General features: G+C 51.4%; 6 protein-coding genes across 6 annotated transcripts; 2 read left to right on the top strand and 4 right to left on the bottom strand.

Annotated features, from left to right (window-relative positions):
• Positions 1 to 1151: 1151 nt before the first annotated feature.
• CC1G_04230 (kinesin heavy chain) lies at positions 1152 to 4858 on the bottom strand (the record flags this gene model as incomplete). The annotated part of the gene is made up of 16 exons (XM_001833199.2): positions 1152 to 1306; positions 1359 to 1545; positions 1599 to 1739; positions 1804 to 1965; positions 2033 to 2182; positions 2235 to 2299; positions 2356 to 2608; positions 2667 to 2915; positions 2966 to 3628; positions 3687 to 3916; positions 3971 to 4114; positions 4165 to 4321; positions 4382 to 4455; positions 4512 to 4522; positions 4579 to 4770; positions 4824 to 4858. The coding sequence occupies 16 exons, from the start codon at positions 4856 to 4858 to the stop codon at positions 1152 to 1154; spliced, it is 2868 nt and encodes a 955-aa protein (XP_001833251.2).
• A 438-nt stretch (positions 4859 to 5296) lies between these two features.
• Positions 5297 to 5754, bottom strand: CC1G_04229 (hypothetical protein; the record flags this gene model as incomplete). The annotated part of the gene is made up of 3 exons (XM_001833198.1): positions 5297 to 5457; positions 5513 to 5638; positions 5694 to 5754. 3 exons carry the CDS (start codon positions 5752 to 5754, stop codon positions 5297 to 5299), a joined length of 348 nt encoding a protein of 115 aa, XP_001833250.1.
• A 167-nt stretch (positions 5755 to 5921) lies between these two features.
• On the top strand, positions 5922 to 9634 carry CC1G_04228 (kinesin; the record flags this gene model as incomplete). Its single annotated transcript, XM_001833197.2, has 7 exons — positions 5922 to 6391; positions 6443 to 7099; positions 7125 to 7771; positions 7824 to 8692; positions 8744 to 8876; positions 8940 to 9091; positions 9146 to 9634. 7 exons carry the CDS (start codon positions 5922 to 5924, stop codon positions 9632 to 9634), a joined length of 3417 nt encoding a protein of 1138 aa, XP_001833249.2.
• A 582-nt stretch (positions 9635 to 10216) lies between these two features.
• CC1G_04227 (hypothetical protein) lies at positions 10217 to 10730 on the top strand (the record flags this gene model as incomplete). The annotated part of the gene is made up of 4 exons (XM_001833196.2): positions 10217 to 10412; positions 10463 to 10536; positions 10598 to 10629; positions 10685 to 10730. The coding sequence occupies 4 exons, from the start codon at positions 10217 to 10219 to the stop codon at positions 10728 to 10730; spliced, it is 348 nt and encodes a 115-aa protein (XP_001833248.2).
• Positions 10731 to 11104: 374 nt separating this feature from the next.
• CC1G_13908 (hypothetical protein) lies at positions 11105 to 14033 on the bottom strand (the record flags this gene model as incomplete). Its single annotated transcript, XM_002911822.1, has 4 exons — positions 11105 to 11392; positions 11450 to 11656; positions 11714 to 12937; positions 12990 to 14033. 4 exons carry the CDS (start codon positions 14031 to 14033, stop codon positions 11105 to 11107), a joined length of 2763 nt encoding a protein of 920 aa, XP_002911868.1.
• Positions 14034 to 14178: 145 nt separating this feature from the next.
• CC1G_13907 (hypothetical protein) lies at positions 14179 to 14856 on the bottom strand (the record flags this gene model as incomplete). The annotated part of the gene is made up of 3 exons (XM_002911821.1): positions 14179 to 14328; positions 14387 to 14777; positions 14831 to 14856. The coding sequence occupies 3 exons, from the start codon at positions 14854 to 14856 to the stop codon at positions 14179 to 14181; spliced, it is 567 nt and encodes a 188-aa protein (XP_002911867.1).
• Positions 14857 to 15604: the final 748 nt, after the last annotated feature.

The following is a 15604-nucleotide window of genomic DNA, read 5'->3' as shown; positions in this document are numbered from 1 at the left end:
ACCAAATCGATCTCTGCTTACCGAAAAGAGCGGCTCCATCGCTGCGTTTAATTCATGTTTCCGAGTCGTTCAGGTCCCCGTTGCTTTGGCGGTTCTTGGGACTATTCCAAATCGGGCCCTCAATATTTCTTGCTCCTCACGTTGCACGCAAGAAGAACGCAAGAAGAAAAATTATAGCCCGTGTGGATTTCGCTTCTCTCCTACATCGAATATTCACCTCCATCACAGGTGATTAGCTGAAAGACAGTCATTTAAAGTTGCACGTACCGATCGCAAATAGCCCCTCCCTATGTGACCTGGGGAGTAGTGAGTCTTCATCGCGCTCAGGGACGCCCTGCAGTGGAAGAAATCCTGCCGTGAGAGCGAACCTAGCCTATTTTGAGTAGTCTCCTCAGGTTCCTCGGATCGAGATTTAAATCTGAGAATTTTGATTTTTGATATTCCCAACATATACCAAGCAATTTGGCAGCATGTGGGCACCAGAGCCTTTTGATTCGGCGACCGGCTCATGGTCGATCTGTGCCAGCAATGTGCTGTAAGTCTTTCATGCTACCTTTCCGATTGTAGGCGCTATAAGCGTCTTTGAGATGGATGTCACTGTGCAAGATCGTTTCCCAAGTGTTACTGAAGGACGAGATAGTCAGTTTTTATGCAAATGATCCAAAGACGTTCACCGTATGTTCAAGGACCGATGTTCCTGGTATTGAAGCCGCCCGGGGAATTTGTTGCGATGGCCGATTGATATGTACATAGCAATTATGGAAAGTGACGACTTTGGTCGGATGATTGGCTGGACACGGTTTACGCTGGTTTACGTCAAGAATTGCAGGATCCAATCCGCCAAATGAAGGGTCCTCCTGGGGTATGAGCCGTAAGGTTTTCTTCATTATAGAAACAAGCGATAAGATGATCGAGGTATTGTAAGATAAGCAATATAGCGACGAGACGACAAAGCTGCGAACGACGTGGTGTGGTGTGGCGGACATTTTTACCGAGAGTTAAAAAACCAAGATGCGCGTTTAGCTATCAAAGGTCGGTCAGTATAGGGTAATACATTTGAGGAAGACTTAAAAAATACTCACATGCTCTGAATCGAGGGTAAGAAGAATTCCAAGATTAGCTTATGATCGGGCATACAGATAACATAACACTCACCCTCCTTCCTCGTTCTGCAATCTGGCCAAAGGATTGGCCGACGGAACGGCTGTTGCAATTGGGCTGCCTGCAGGTACACTTCCTCCACCACCCCGTAGAGGCTTAGCGATACGACCAAAGTTCAACGGCGATGCCGTGGCCGCTTTGGATGCTAAAAACAGAATGAGAACGACGAATACTAAATGCGGTTAAGATTAGCTCACCTCGTGCTTGATCTAGCCGCTCCTTGACTGCTTGGAGTTGCGCTTCGAATTTCTGATTCTGAACAGATAATCTCCTATCTGCGTCCTGAAGAAGAGCCTCCAAATTCTGAATGCGCTCGTTTCGAGCAAGTAGCTTCCGCTCGGCAATACCTGCCTCCTTCTTCAAAGCGGAATTCTGGTCGACGAGCTGGAGTGACAGTTGAGCCATAGTGATGTAGAGCAAGAAAGATAATGACGCACTTGTTTTTGAACCAATGTCAGCTGTTCGAGGTTACGTTCAAGGAAGGCCATCTTCTTCTGTTGGGCCTTGCTGTTGCTATTTCGGATGACATTGTTATATTGCTCCTTGATCTCATCGAGCTGGATCTCCAATTCGACAACCTGGGAAAGATGAGGCGTTCAATTTTTTTTCTTGATACGCACTCAACCTCGCAGATAAACTCACCTTTTCACATCGGTTCTGCAAGTCCCGCATTAACGACTTCTTTACACCATCGAATTCCGCCAATTGAATGTTGATAGCCTTGCGTGTTCTCTCGAGATCTTGAGCACTCTCGGCGAGGTTCTTTCCGCCCTCAATACCAGCCGATGTCACGGCGAAAGCGCGCTGGGAGAAAGGGGCAAGAGGTGTTTGAAAATGCATTCAATTCAAGCAACCGTGACACGGGGCCTACCTTGAGCTCCTCGTTGACGCTCTTTAGTGTATCGATGGAGGCGTTAAGGTTACGGATTTCGTTATTTCGAAGCTCCAATTGCTGTTTCAAATCGTTGACTTCATTCTGTTGGGCTTCTCGCTTCGCGTTGTATTGCGCCTCAAGTTTGGCCTGTCACATCAATTAACGACATGTTTTGACGACCCTTTGTAAAAGGACCAACCTTAAGGTCAGCCACCGCCTCCGCGGTGTCCGCATTACTGGTCTCCTCATCTTGAATGGTTTTCTCTGGCAGTTATGTTAAGGCGAGCGGAACGTAAGGTGATGTAATACCAGACACGCACCCAAGAGCTCCTCATACTCCGCCTCCAGACTGGTAATTCGGTTCTCCAATTCGTCTTTCCTTCTCACGAGCAAATCGTTCTCCTCCTGAGATTGTCTAAGCTTATCGACAGTCTCCTTGAGTAGCGCTTGACCCTCAGATAGCTGTCGACGAATTGAAGTGAGGTCCTCTGACGTGAGGGGCTCCGCCGAATCAATGGTATCGAGCTTGATGAGAATTTGTCGTAACTGATCGTCTTTGTCGGAAAAGGCGCCCTATCAGGAGCATCACATTGAGTGAGTATTTCAAATAGTGCAATTCTGGGATACACACAGAATCGAACTTGGCCATCATGAGAGCCATCTTCTCTTGCTTGCGCTTCTCTTTATCCTCAGCAGAGGAATCCTTCTGATTGGCTTTGAGGTCGGTCAACTGCTTGCGAACCTCCTCCAACTCATTCTTGATATCCTGGTTCTGCTCCTTGAGGATGTCGATTGTAATGATACCCTCCTTGTTGTCGTAGCCGAGTCGCTCGACTTGGAGCCTCAACTCGTTGAGTTGACTGGACATTGCTTGGTTCTCCTACATGGGACATGAGAAACTACCGGGCATGAAAGCGGTGACAGCCTGACCTTGTTCACAGCTGCCTCTTGATCCTTAAGGAAGGCGAGCTCCTCCTTGAGTTCCTTGACCAACTTCTCGGCGGCGGCCAGGGCACTCTCCTTCTCCGCCAAAGCATCGGATAGTTCGTTCTCGCGCCTGAGGAACTCTTCCCGTTCGTCCTTGTCAAGCCCGATGACTGTTGGTGTTTGAGGTCGGCTGTCCAAGTCTTTGAGGGACTCGACGGCTGGGTTCACAGGTGTCATACTGCGCGACGTAGATGTCGACAATGAAGCCGAAGGCGAAGGGGATACCGAGGGCTTCTTGGTGGTTGCAGCAGGAGCTGCAGCGGCGCCCTTGCCCGGCATTGCCCATTCGCTCTCCTCAACCTTTCCGCCGGATCTCCAGATAGCGAGCTCTGCCTCGAGCGCTGCGATGTAAGTCTTGAATGAATTGTTGGCGACCTGCGCTTTGGCGAGAAGGCCCTTGAGTTCGAGAGGTGAAAGTTCGGCATTGACACGAGCGCTGTTCTTGATAGATTTGGCACGGATACCGAAACGCAGAGTGGATAAAGTTTCCGCTTCGTTGTAGGATGAAGGAGAGCAGTTGATGATGAGGGTTGTGCGAGAGTTTCCTCCAAGTGATTCTTGCAAGATCCGTGTGAGCTTTGAGTCACGGTAAGGGATGTGCTTGGCCTGGACAAATGCGGTCAGAACTACATATGTCGGACTTCGAGGGGGATGGGGAGGTTACCTTTCCGTCGGTGAGGGCGTTAATAACCATACCGAGCGCAGAAAGCGACTTGTTGATCTTCTTCGCTTCTTCTAGTGTTTGGCCGGAAGCGCCTGTCTTGCCGACTTTCTCTGAACCTGCCAAATCTACGAGGTAAAGGTTACCGGTCTTAATCGCGCCAGTCTCGGTGTTGCGTTGCTGTATAGAAATGAGGAAGATGGAATGGGACCGTGAAGATTCCGCGTTCATGTCTGAAGGCAAATTTATTAGTGGCTGGGATATTGGAAGAGGAGCAGAGGGCTCACTTGTCGCTGTAACCACACGAGCATTGCCGCCAGTTCTCATGATTTCGTAGACCTCTTGGGCACTGCTCACGTAGTAATCGGAAAGGTTCTTCACATAAACACCCTTCGACTTCTCTTCGTGAACCTGAAGATTGTCGTTTTGCGCTGCGCATAATCAGTTGCGTGGATTGTAACGCTGGCGATCGATAACATACGTGCGAGAAGATCTCGGATTCGCTCGAGGTAGATCTCCATGTAGGAGACCTTGACGAGGTATTCCAAATGCGAGTCACTTTCGACGATAGACTGGAAGATCTGTTCGGTTATACGAGGGATAATACCCTTCAGCTCGGGATCATCGATGTCAGAGCCCTATGGATGGATGAATTTCGTCAGTGGTCCTGAGACCAGTAACAAGGCTCCCGCACACACCATCATGGTGAACGTCTTTCCACTACCCGTTTGACCATAGGCGAAGACCGTGCCGTTGTATCCATCCAGAACGTCTACGAAGGGTGATGATTAAGGTAATCCAGAGACCATCTTCATCTGGAGGACGAACCTTTCACGATGCTAAGGGACAGTGGTCGTGATGAGTGCACGACGCAAGCGAACTGAAATTAACTCACTCCTTTACACCGTACTCGAAGATCTCATTCTGTTTCGTGCCCATAGGGAAGACTCGATCGAATGTGAAGCCATCTTTCTCTGGACCTGTCGACAACTGGGCCGATTTCATAAAGATGGTCTGGAGGTTGTCACTGAAGGACACGACCACTTCGCCTCCCTCACGCTCCTCGATCTTGTTGACAGGCCGAAACCTGAATCAGGATCATTAAGAAGAGTTTGCGGTCGAAAGAGCGCGCGTCCTCACCTACAAACGACCTTGATGTTGTTCGAGCTCGCCATCGTTACGGGGAGGCGACTGCCAACGACGAGTGAATAAGGTCCTCTGGTTGTCTACGGCGCTCTCTAAGCCGATTTCGTGCTGATCACTCGAATGTAGTTGTGTCGTGTCGCTGTGGCCGGGGAACGATGGATGAGGTTAACGACAAAGAGGAGCCGACCAAGTTTGGCCGCTGCCAGGCTCAAAGCCGCAGGTTCGCGACACCGCATTGTCCTCATTTATTTTTCCGACCCCTAACTTTTAAACCAGCCTTCTATCTCGATGCACAGTCAGAAATAAGGTCAAACGGCTACATTACGAAGGTATGATTGAGGAGCGCGAATAATATACAACAGTCTAGAATAAACGTAAGCCTTTTGACTGACTGTTCATAGAAGTACATAGTGACTATGCAATAAACGTCTAAATTGAGGAAGGGAATCTCCTGGATCAGGGGGAGATCACTCATCGTCGTCGTCGTCGTCATCGCTATCGCCTGATGCAGGTATTGGAGCGGGTCTGGAAGAAGAGGCGACCGGTCGTCGGGGAGCCTCTTCTTCTCTCTGAGCAGCGTCGGCAGCGTCAATCCATTCAGAGTATATGTCGACTGGTTCTGTGAGATCTGGAACATTGGCGATGAGGGGCACCGGATTATGCTGAGATTACTGGAAACTCACGGTTTACTTTGCTTTGGTATCGTTGATCACAGACTTTGCAGACTAGCTGGGCGACGCCTTCCTTCCTATCCATTCGGACGGTCACAGACTTTTCATGGTGGCAGAATAGGCAGGTAAAGGTGGTGTCTTCAAGAACAAGGTTAGATGGCGTCAGAGTATATTTAAGGAGCAAATAACATACCGAGAGGTTCTTTCCGCCTAGCAGGAGCTGGCTTTCTTGAAGACTTTTTCCGTTTGCCCATGGTCGTAGACAAGCTGAGCTCGGGAACAGGCCGTCACGTATGTAATTTGAGGGGCTTTCCAAAAGTGGCACTGATGACACGTGATCTGACGCGCCGTTGAACGCGGTCTGTTTAGAGCCAAGTCCCGTCTCTCTCACCGTAATCGAACTCGATTCGCCGCCTCCGTTATGGCTACTCGACGCCCAGCGTCGTCCCGTTCGAGGATGCCGCCTCCAGCAAACCCACCAATACGCTCACGATCAGTCTTGTCAAAACCGATTTCACAGCCGCCGTCATCGTCCAGCAGCGAGCTGGGCGATTCAGCTGCGAGCCGAAACCAAGAGGGGGGAACCAATATCCAAGTCGTCGTTCGATGTCGTCGTCGCTCAGATCGTGAAATTCAAGAGAACTCGCCTATCATTGTCACCTCGGCTGGAGCAAAGAGCAAGGAAGTGTCGATCGAGACGGGCTCTGGAAGTTCAAGCTTGGGGGTCGTCACAATGCCGCCAACTAGAACATACCCTTTCGACCTCGTTTTTGGCCCCGAAGCAGATCAAGCAATGGTTTATCATGAAGTTGTCAGCCCTATGTTGGAGCAAGTCTTGCAGGGTTACAATTGCACCCTATTTGCATACGGGCAAACAGGGACAGGTAAAACGTGAGTCTGACTGGTTCTTCATCTTGCCTCGAAACTGAGATTTTCCCAAAGCTACACTATGCAGGGTGATCTTGCGCGAACACCTATGGGAAATCCCTCTGCCCATGCTGGCATGATCCCCAGAGTCCTATTCCGCCTCTTCCATCAACTGGAGACCTCCAGCGCCGACTACAGCGTGAAGATATCGTTCGTCGAGCTGTATAACGAAGAGCTTCGCGATCTCCTGGCCTCTGAGCTATCTGCACCTAGTGGCTCTACACAACCGATGGGCATGGCCTCCAAAGACAAGCAAGGAGAAGGCGGTCTGAAAATCTTTGACGACTCGGGGAAGAAAGGGGTTTTCATTCAGGGACTCGAGGAAATTGCTGTGAAGGACTCCAGGGATGCACTTGCTCTCCTCGTCAAGGGCAGCGAAAGGCGGCAATCTGCAGCAACCAACTTCAACGAACATTCCAGTCGCTCCCACTCGGTGTTCTCCATCACCGTCCACACCAAGGACACTTCTTTTGGGGAGGACCTTCTCAAAACCGGTAAGCTCCATCTCGTTGACCTTGCGGGCTCGGAGAACATTGGTCGCTCGGGTGCCGAAAACAAACGCGCAAGAGAAGCCGGTATGATTAACCAGAGTCTTCTCACTCTTGGTCGTGTCATCAATGCCCTGGTGGACAAGGCACACCACGTACCCTACCGGTCAGTCTTCCCCATTCTGTAAGACATACGTTGCGACTCACAGCTTTCTCAGAGAATCGAAACTCACCCGCCTCCTCCAAGATTCTCTTGGTGGCCGAACCAAAACCTGTATCATTGCCACAATCTCTCCTGCTCGCTCCAACTTGGAGGAGACCCTGTCCACCCTCGACTATGCGCTTCGAGCCAAGTCCATCAAGAACAAACCCGAGCTTAACCAGCGAATGACACGCAATGCCCTGCTGAAGGAGTACGTCGCAGAAATCGACAGACTGAAGGCTGACCTCCTTGCCGCTCGAGAGAAGAACGGCTTTTACATATCTGAAGACAGCTGGAAAGAAATGGAGACTAAACGGGAGATGCGTGAAACCGAACTCGTGGAAGCCAAGAAACAGGTGCAAATCGTAGAGGGACAATTGCGGAATGTGCAGGAGGAATACGACCAGAGCATCGGGCTTCTTATGCAACGAGAGGACGAGCTGAAGCAGACCAGGGGCCAGCTCAGCGCTGCGAAAGAGAAACTGGCCCAGCAGGAGAAGGACTTGCAGGCGACCAAAGTCGCATTGAAGGAGGAAGAGCTGGTTCGGAAGGCCTATCAAGATTCGGAGAGGAACCTCAACGGTATTGCCACTGGTTTGAAGTCGACGGTGACTCAGAGTACCAGAGACGTAGAAGGACTCCATGCCAAACTTGGTGAGTGGCTCCTCCGGGCTAATGATATTGAACTGACAACCCAATATCTAAGAACGCAAGAATGCTGTCCTTTCTTCCAACAGGAGAACCGTCAATAAATACGGCAAAGAAACCCTCTCGTCCGCCAATTCCGTATCGACTTCTATCGACACCTATGTCTCTGCCGCCGCCGACGTCCACCACAACCTTGCCAACAAAGCAGAGGAGATCATCGCATCCGAAAGCGAGTCACTATCCAACAACCTCCAGGCGCTCGAGAAACAGGGCGATGCCAATCGACATCTGTTCCAAAGGATGGCAGAGGACGACGAGGCTGAAACAAGAGTTTTTGCTGCCCTTGAACAAGATCTGCAGAAGGTCCACTCAGCATTCGAGATGGAACTGACGACATGGAGGACGACCGTCAAGGATGCCCTCCAGGTCTCCTGTGGTGAAATAGGCGCTGCTGTCGAGAAGCACAACGTTGTAATCGAACAATCTGTCGACGCTCTTCAAGCCGCCTTGGATGACATTGTTCGACGTGCGAAGCAGTATCTCCAAGAACAGCGACATATCATCGCCGAAATGAAGGAGTCTGCGGATAGCCACGCTGCATCCGAGATCGCTCGGTTGAAGAAGGAGAACGAATGGCTGTCCAAACTGGTGGATAAGGAGAGGAAGCAAGCCGAAGCTTCGAAGGACAATCTAATTCAGAGGATATCGGGTCTGCTGGGTAACTTCCTTGACGAGCGTGATGCATCGTTACGGGCATCAGTCAAGGACATACAGCAAAAACATGATCAACACGCCGAGTCGAGCGGAGCATACTTTGCACAGCAAGACAAACGGCTGTCGACTGTCGGCGACAAGTCGAAGGTGTTTGAAACGTCCCTACAGCAGGCATCACGGGAGGGCAAGAGGAAACGGGAAGCGGTCGGGGAGGTAAGTTCGCCTTTGGTACGTATCGCGTTATATATTGACGATCCTGCGCAGACGGTCAAGAATACCCAGCAACTACTGGATGCTAGGCTCAGCGAACTGCAAGGCACCACGGGCCAAAAGGTCGAGGGGATGTCTGTATATGTTCGCCAGCATGGACAGCGGATCATGGGCTCCTTGTCGACAAGTAAGTTTGATACAACTTTCCACTTGAGTTTTAGTTGGTTCTAGTACTCAACGTCCCAACCAGGTCTGGAAGAGCAAACACGAATCAAGAGGGCGAGAATCGAGAAGACAGAATCGATACAGGCTGGATTGGAATCGGAACAGGAGCTTGTTCAGTCAACGTTGAACTCGACATATCAGGCTGTCGAGGGCTTCGCATCACAAGTTATCTCGAATGTATGTGCATTAACCCTTTACCTCCGTCTTTCTGTCTGATGCCCTACTCTTCAGGTTGCAACGCTGGAGGACCTTGCCAGCAAACATCAAGAGACGTCGCGTCGCAACATCGACGCGCTACAGAGGACAGCCGGTACAGTCCTCGAGAAGGGTGCGAAGGAAGACCAACCGACCGGCCAGACACCCCAGAAGCGACAGTGGAACTATGTGTCGCAGTGGCAGCTCACCCAGGAACGCGACGAAATCCTCCACGACTGGCGTGTTCAGAATGGTCAACTCCCTGTCCAAGAACCGCAGGACGACTCAGCGAGCGACACGCGAACCCCGCCTCCCGAACTCCCGAAACCCCGTGTCTCATCCGGTGCTGAGAACTCCATCCCCGTTCAAAGACCCATGGAGAAAGAGCGATCTACACCGCCAGTCAAGCAAGAACTTCCCATCAAGACTCGCGAGTCGCTTAAGGAAATGAGGTCGTCTATCCCTGTCGAAACATTGGCAGAATCGAGGAAACGTAACGTGTCGACTCGGTCAAGAAGACAGTGATGAGGGCCTGATTCAGATTTGTGATACCTTCTTTCTACACCGGATATCCTACCTACGTACAGCACCTTACTTAGCATGTATTCTCATTTTTAATTTATCATCCACATGGTCAACTCATTGCCTCAGGGCATGCATGCCCCGACGTGCGCTGGGGCTGGGCCTCAGTGGCCGACCCGTCAATGACGTAACTTTCCTGATGGACATCCGACGAGGATGCTTACAAGCGCCCAGACTTGAACGTATCTTATCATCGCTCTACACCGCTCATACTTTGGCTCCACGTAGGACATGAACGGGAGCAAAATGGCCATCCTGCCGAAGACTGCCCAGAGTCAGAATGAAACGGTATAGATCTATTCTTTGATGGTTTACATGCTACCTACTGCGCCAATACCGCGCTGCTGTAAAAGCGGCCTTCACGGCCATGTACGCGGTGCGCTTGGGTGAGACTACCATGAACTTGCGCTGAGGCTGTGGATCAAGGACCCTGATTCTACAAACCGGTTTTTTCAACATAAAGGCCATCTTCGATAGAGGGCATTAACGAAGCATCGTCTTACTCTCCCTCCCACCAACCACGCGATGTCTGAGAAAGCCCCTCCTCCCTACCCTGAGCCCGCACTCGCCCTTGCACCTATATCTGAGTCTATTCACGCTCCTGCACCGGCACCCGTTCCTCATAGCTCTGGATATGCAGTCCAGGCTCCAGAAGCCCATCCCCAACCTCGAGCCGCACCTGCTCCGGCTGCGAACCTTGGCGCACAATACCAACAAGACCGTGGGTGGTTCTATCCTTTACGCGTAACAACTCTTGCTCATTCCACCCAGGTTTAGCACAGTGTGCCGTCGGTAATCATGACACGACCACCAAATATGGTGCTTGTGGTATCATCTTTGCCATAGTACGTGTTCGCTCCATGCATAGTTATTTGCCTCCTGCTAATCAACCATGTCGACCTAAAGCTTTGCTTCCCAATCGGCCTTGTTGGATTATGGTGCGTCCCTGAAGAAACGTTGTTGGTCCTCGCTTTATTGAACTGGTGGATTCAGCATCGATAGAGAAGAGCGATGCGTTCGCTGCGGTGCCCGTATGTGATCGCGCACCTGCACTACTTCATGACATCTATAGCCATTGGGACTCAATCACGCTCCCCTTACCTTACCCTGCCCTACATCGCCTAATGTTGTACACGCCTGTACCAGTACTTTCAGCTATCACGACAATGTATTGAATCCAAGCTATCAAATGTAACAAGTATATACAGGAATGGATAAGGTAACAGAATAGAGATGAAAGAGTATACGTACATTTAATCGTCAAATTGAGGTTAACAGCTACGGGCATGAATAGAATGTGCAAAAAGATGGCAGTTTACATTCAAACACCAACATCCCAGGGTTCCCACCGCCGAGGAAAACATGATAGTCTGCTGGGTTGCGATGTCACTTCGACGAATTATCAGTCGGTGATTATACTTCTTGCGAGTGCTCTTGTTGAGGTAACTCCGGAGTTGGCAGCAATCGGTTGGCAATGAGACAGGACTTGACCCAGCTCCAGTCCACCAATCTTGAGCGAGGAAGTTCCGGCCACTTATTCTCGGCGGGCGGCGCCCTGGTGACAATGTAGGTGTAGTCATCAAATCCGCGGCTGGCAAAGTCTGGGTTGAGGACTGCCTCGACACTGTCGGCACCCATGGCAAGGATAATGCGAGTGCAGTAATTGATACCATCTTGGAACCCTTGCTCATTGTTGGGGTGCTACACAGAACCCTGTCAGTCGGATATGATTATTCGTCGCACGAGGTTGGTACGCACTGATTTGCCTTTTGGTTGCGGAAAGATGTCATGACCAACGCACAACACCGACGTGCCTTTCATAAGTTTCATGGGGGCAGGGTTGTCCATGATATTAGCCAAGTGGTATGCGCTGGTTCCCCAGTTCAAGTCCACCATCTGGGTAAGGCAAGAATCGTTGTACTGCCCCTGCGGTAGCAAAAAGGGCGGCCAGTCTACATCCTCGTTCTATGCCACATCGTCCGAGTCAATTGAGAACACGACTTGCAAGTGAAGACAGCGTACCTCAGCAGCACAGGTCTCCAACCACTTAAGCGACAAACATGGGATTCCCAGTCCGAGGGCCATCAGATATTTGGGCTTCTGGTTGGCACCATCCGCGAGAAGGAACAAGCGACAAATGTCCTTGCGGTTGAGTTCAACATCCTGCTTCTTGATGACCCATCTCTTCCCTGCTTCTTGCCATTCACCCGTCATATTGAAAAAGGAAACCAGATCTTCCACGATGATGGCACCGGTTTTTTGGCTGGCAGTCATGAACGACTCCTTGTTCTGGCTGGCGTTGTTTACACTCGAAGTCAGGACTACAGCTGTCTTCCAGAGAACGTTGGTGCCTTGGGATGGAGACTGCTGGCCATGGACGTTATCCAGATAAGGTTGGATCAATTCCGGATCGACCATGCGATCCTTCCACTTTACGTTTATCGTCGTGGGAGAGATCCGAATATCCTTCACAGGCAGTTCCGTTTCCCCTTGAGGTGTACGGACAGTGATTAGCCCCTTGGCGAGCTTATCGACATTGGTGACCGAGAAAAAGACCTTGGACCCTCCATAGCACACCTCGTCGTCAACTCGCAGATCGGCAAGGCGCATTTGTTCGATGGAGAGGTGTGCTTCGTTGTTGTCATCGAATTTTACGACCCAATGGGTAGGATCTTGGTAACACTTGACAATGCCGGGGTACCAATAGCCGTCTGGTTGCCAGTGAGCGAAAACGCGGGTGGCATTGGGATTTCGTTTGGCAGAGCGAAGTAATTTGGCCATCCTGTCGTGGTCTTTGCCCTTGTCCGCCTTAGGTTGTGCGGCCTGTCGCTTGGCTTCGCGTTTGGCGACTGCCTTCTGCCCTGCCTTGGCGTTGCCACCGCGTTTTCTCTTGTTGCCTCTGGACGGGCCACTAGGCGCAGGTGTCGATTCCACTTCGCCGCCTTCAGGGCCGTCGCCGCCTCCCTCCTCGTCGGTTGCCTCGACCTCTTCTTCATCTTCCAAAGGCTTCCGGCCTTTGGCTGCCGGTGCCCTCGCTGCCTGCTTCTTTCCTTTGGCCTTCCGCTTCCCAGCAGCTGGGGCAGGGGTAACCTCTTCTTCGGGAATGGATGAAGGGACGACACCAGTCTCCCATGAACGATTGGCGATGTTGGCCTTCTTCTGCATACCACGCGTCGTGACGGCTGGAACGGGTTCGGGTTTCTTCCTCGCGGTTCTTCCTGTCTGGGCGGGTTTGGAATTCGATGGCTAGACGCAATGGATGAGAACAAGCGCAAGGTAGCTTGATGAAAGGACGCACCGGCTTCACACCCTCTTCTGTGGCTATTGATTTGGCCTTTCCTTTGTTTGCAGTTTTTGCCACATTTTTCGTTCTCTTAGCGTTGCTCGCCAAAGGGATATCGTCTTCTTCGGATTCCTGTTCCCGCTCAATCGCCCGTCGCTTGGTTGGCCTCTCATCGGAATTGGTATCCGACTCTTCCTCTGACTCTGAGGAGGGAACCACAACGTTACTGCCCTTTGACTCTGGTTTCTTGTTCTTGGGAGCATGCGCCGGGCTCTCTTCTTCATCGCTCTGCATCTCGACATCACTTGCAGGCTTTTGCGGACCAAGGCGTTGAGCCTCAGAATCTGGTACAATGTCCATGGCATCATCCGAGCCGACATCCTGTACACGGGATCCACTGACGTCCGCTGGAGGTGGGACCGGGCTTGAAGGCGCTGGAGGCGGCACATAGTTTGGCTGAGTTTCCTCCCAGTTGGCTTGACTAAGGTTATTTCGTTGAGTAGGGTCGAGCAAGTTGTAATAAGGGAGCGCAGGACCGGCGGAGGTGGTAGTAGACGGGACGGCAGGAGGCTGGGGTGGCTGCTGCTGAACTTGGGGACCTCTGTAATTATTGTAGCGATATCGATTGCCGGGAGGTACAAGGCCAAGCAGTGAGCGGGGGCCGACGTTATTAGGCTGAGCGGATTGCACCGAGGGACCGGTTGTGGTATGGGCTGTGGCATAGTGAGACGCCCCTGCAACAGTCGTTGGCTCGTCTAACTGGGTTGCAACTTCATCCACGACTTGAGTAGCCGCCTGGGTCGCGACCCACTCGGAGGTGTTCTCTGACTGCTTTTCAGGTTCGGCTGGCACGGGTGGTCCAGGGACGAAAAGGGAAGCCCCCAGGCTGGATGGCGGGTCGCTGTCGGAGTCGTAATCGTCAACCAGTTGTGTCGCTTCTTCATTGGGATGGAGCTGTTCGGCGGAGTGATCTTGGGAACTTGCTGAATTGGTGGGTGTCGACTCCACAAGAACATTGCCTTGCAACTCCGCAACGATGGGCCCACCACGTCGGGGCATTGTGTATCCCAGCCCCGAGGAGGAGCTCGAGACATTGCGCGCCATGGAAGACGCGCCAACTCTGTTAATGGGGACCCTGAATTGCTCGTTGGTGGCTATGAACACGTCGCGCGGGTGCGCAAATGGATCATGAGCGAACGAATCTTCAGCTCGGATCGGGGACTTTGTAGGCTTTCGACTTGATGATGCCACCGAGTTGCTGGGTTTCTGGCGCATCGAGGACTTGAGCGACTGTTTCACCGAGTTTGACGGTGATTGTAGAGAAGACAGTGCGATAGGTCTCGCGTTCGGTGTCCTGGACTAACAAAAACTCGGTCGGTCGAAACAAAGAGGTAATAAGAGCTAAAACGCACTTTGCTGTGCGAGACTGAGTGGCTTGCTTTGTTGTGGCCACTTTTGCTAATGGAGGGAGTTGCCTGGCCTTGCACAGCTCTAGATCCCCCTTCTACTTGCTGTATCTCCGCTGCCCCCACTGGTGCTTGGATATTCTCTTTCTGTGATCCTCCATTGTGATCCTCCATCGTTAGGTCCGTTTCGGTCTGCGTAGTTGCTAATCCGTGAAAATGATACGTTGGTATTGAAGTTGAAATGCGAGAAGAGTTGTGCGAGTCGACCGAGATGTCGGCTCCCGCTGGTTGCACGGCAGTTGGCTTTGAGGAGCCCTTTGAAGGCAGGCCTGGGCTGGGAGATTTTCGGGGAACAATGTCTAGCAGCAGTTGGGTTGCCTGGCTTTCTTCAACATCGCTGAAAACGCAAATTCAATTGGCAGTAAAATAAGGGTTGGTTAACTTGCGTACCTCAGCTCGCCATCAAACGCGTCCATCCTGGCTCTGTGAAAGCGTGCCACGCGTCGGTCCTTATGAATCAAGGTTTTGAAGTGCAGATTAAACTGGACGCTCGCAGGTGTTTGATGTGTTAGCGTCCTCCGCTGTCTATCCGTCCAAGCCAATGGGCTACCCGTGTGGAGAACGTCAAGCTAGGAAAACGGCGTCAAACCTCGTCATGTGAGATGCTGGAGAGGAGCATACCTGCCGGCTTACTTGTCAGACTCTTCTACACTCCTAAGTCCTCTTTACCAAAAGCCTCAGGTGCGCGATGGTGCTGGAACGAGTTGCGACGCACTCATGCGCAGACCGTCGACGACTCGGAGGGTCACGTGATAGTCACATGATGATTGAGCAGTCCTACCTTCTACAGAGGAGATCGAGACGTGAGCGGAAGTAGTTCAAGCCAGTTTACAGCAAATAGAGTTGCTAGAGGCGCCCTTTAGTGTACATCCCGGTACTCACCCAACCTGTAAGTGACAGGAGGTGGTACCTCATTGCTCTTTCCTCGGCCAAGGCTTTGCCAATAGCATTTGCTAATGCATTACTCTGGATATACGGTATTGTAAAGGCTGAGATACATACATACCCCATGTTTCTCCAGTACAACCCTAGTACCCTCTACCTCTACCTCTCTCTCGCATCGAGGATCTGGGCGCTTAGCGGAGTTTGAGTCGTGGGAAATAGATTAAAGGCAAACAGTAACTTGTTTGTTTCACCCGCTCAGCGTTCCAAAGTGTCTTCTTC

Source organism: Coprinopsis cinerea, assembly GCF_000182895.1.
Source record: "Coprinopsis cinerea okayama7#130 chromosome 2 map unlocalized cont3.2, whole genome shotgun sequence".
Taxonomy (NCBI): Eukaryota; Fungi; Basidiomycota; class Agaricomycetes; order Agaricales; family Psathyrellaceae; genus Coprinopsis; species Coprinopsis cinerea.
This window is presented reverse-complemented; position numbering and strand designations above follow the sequence as displayed.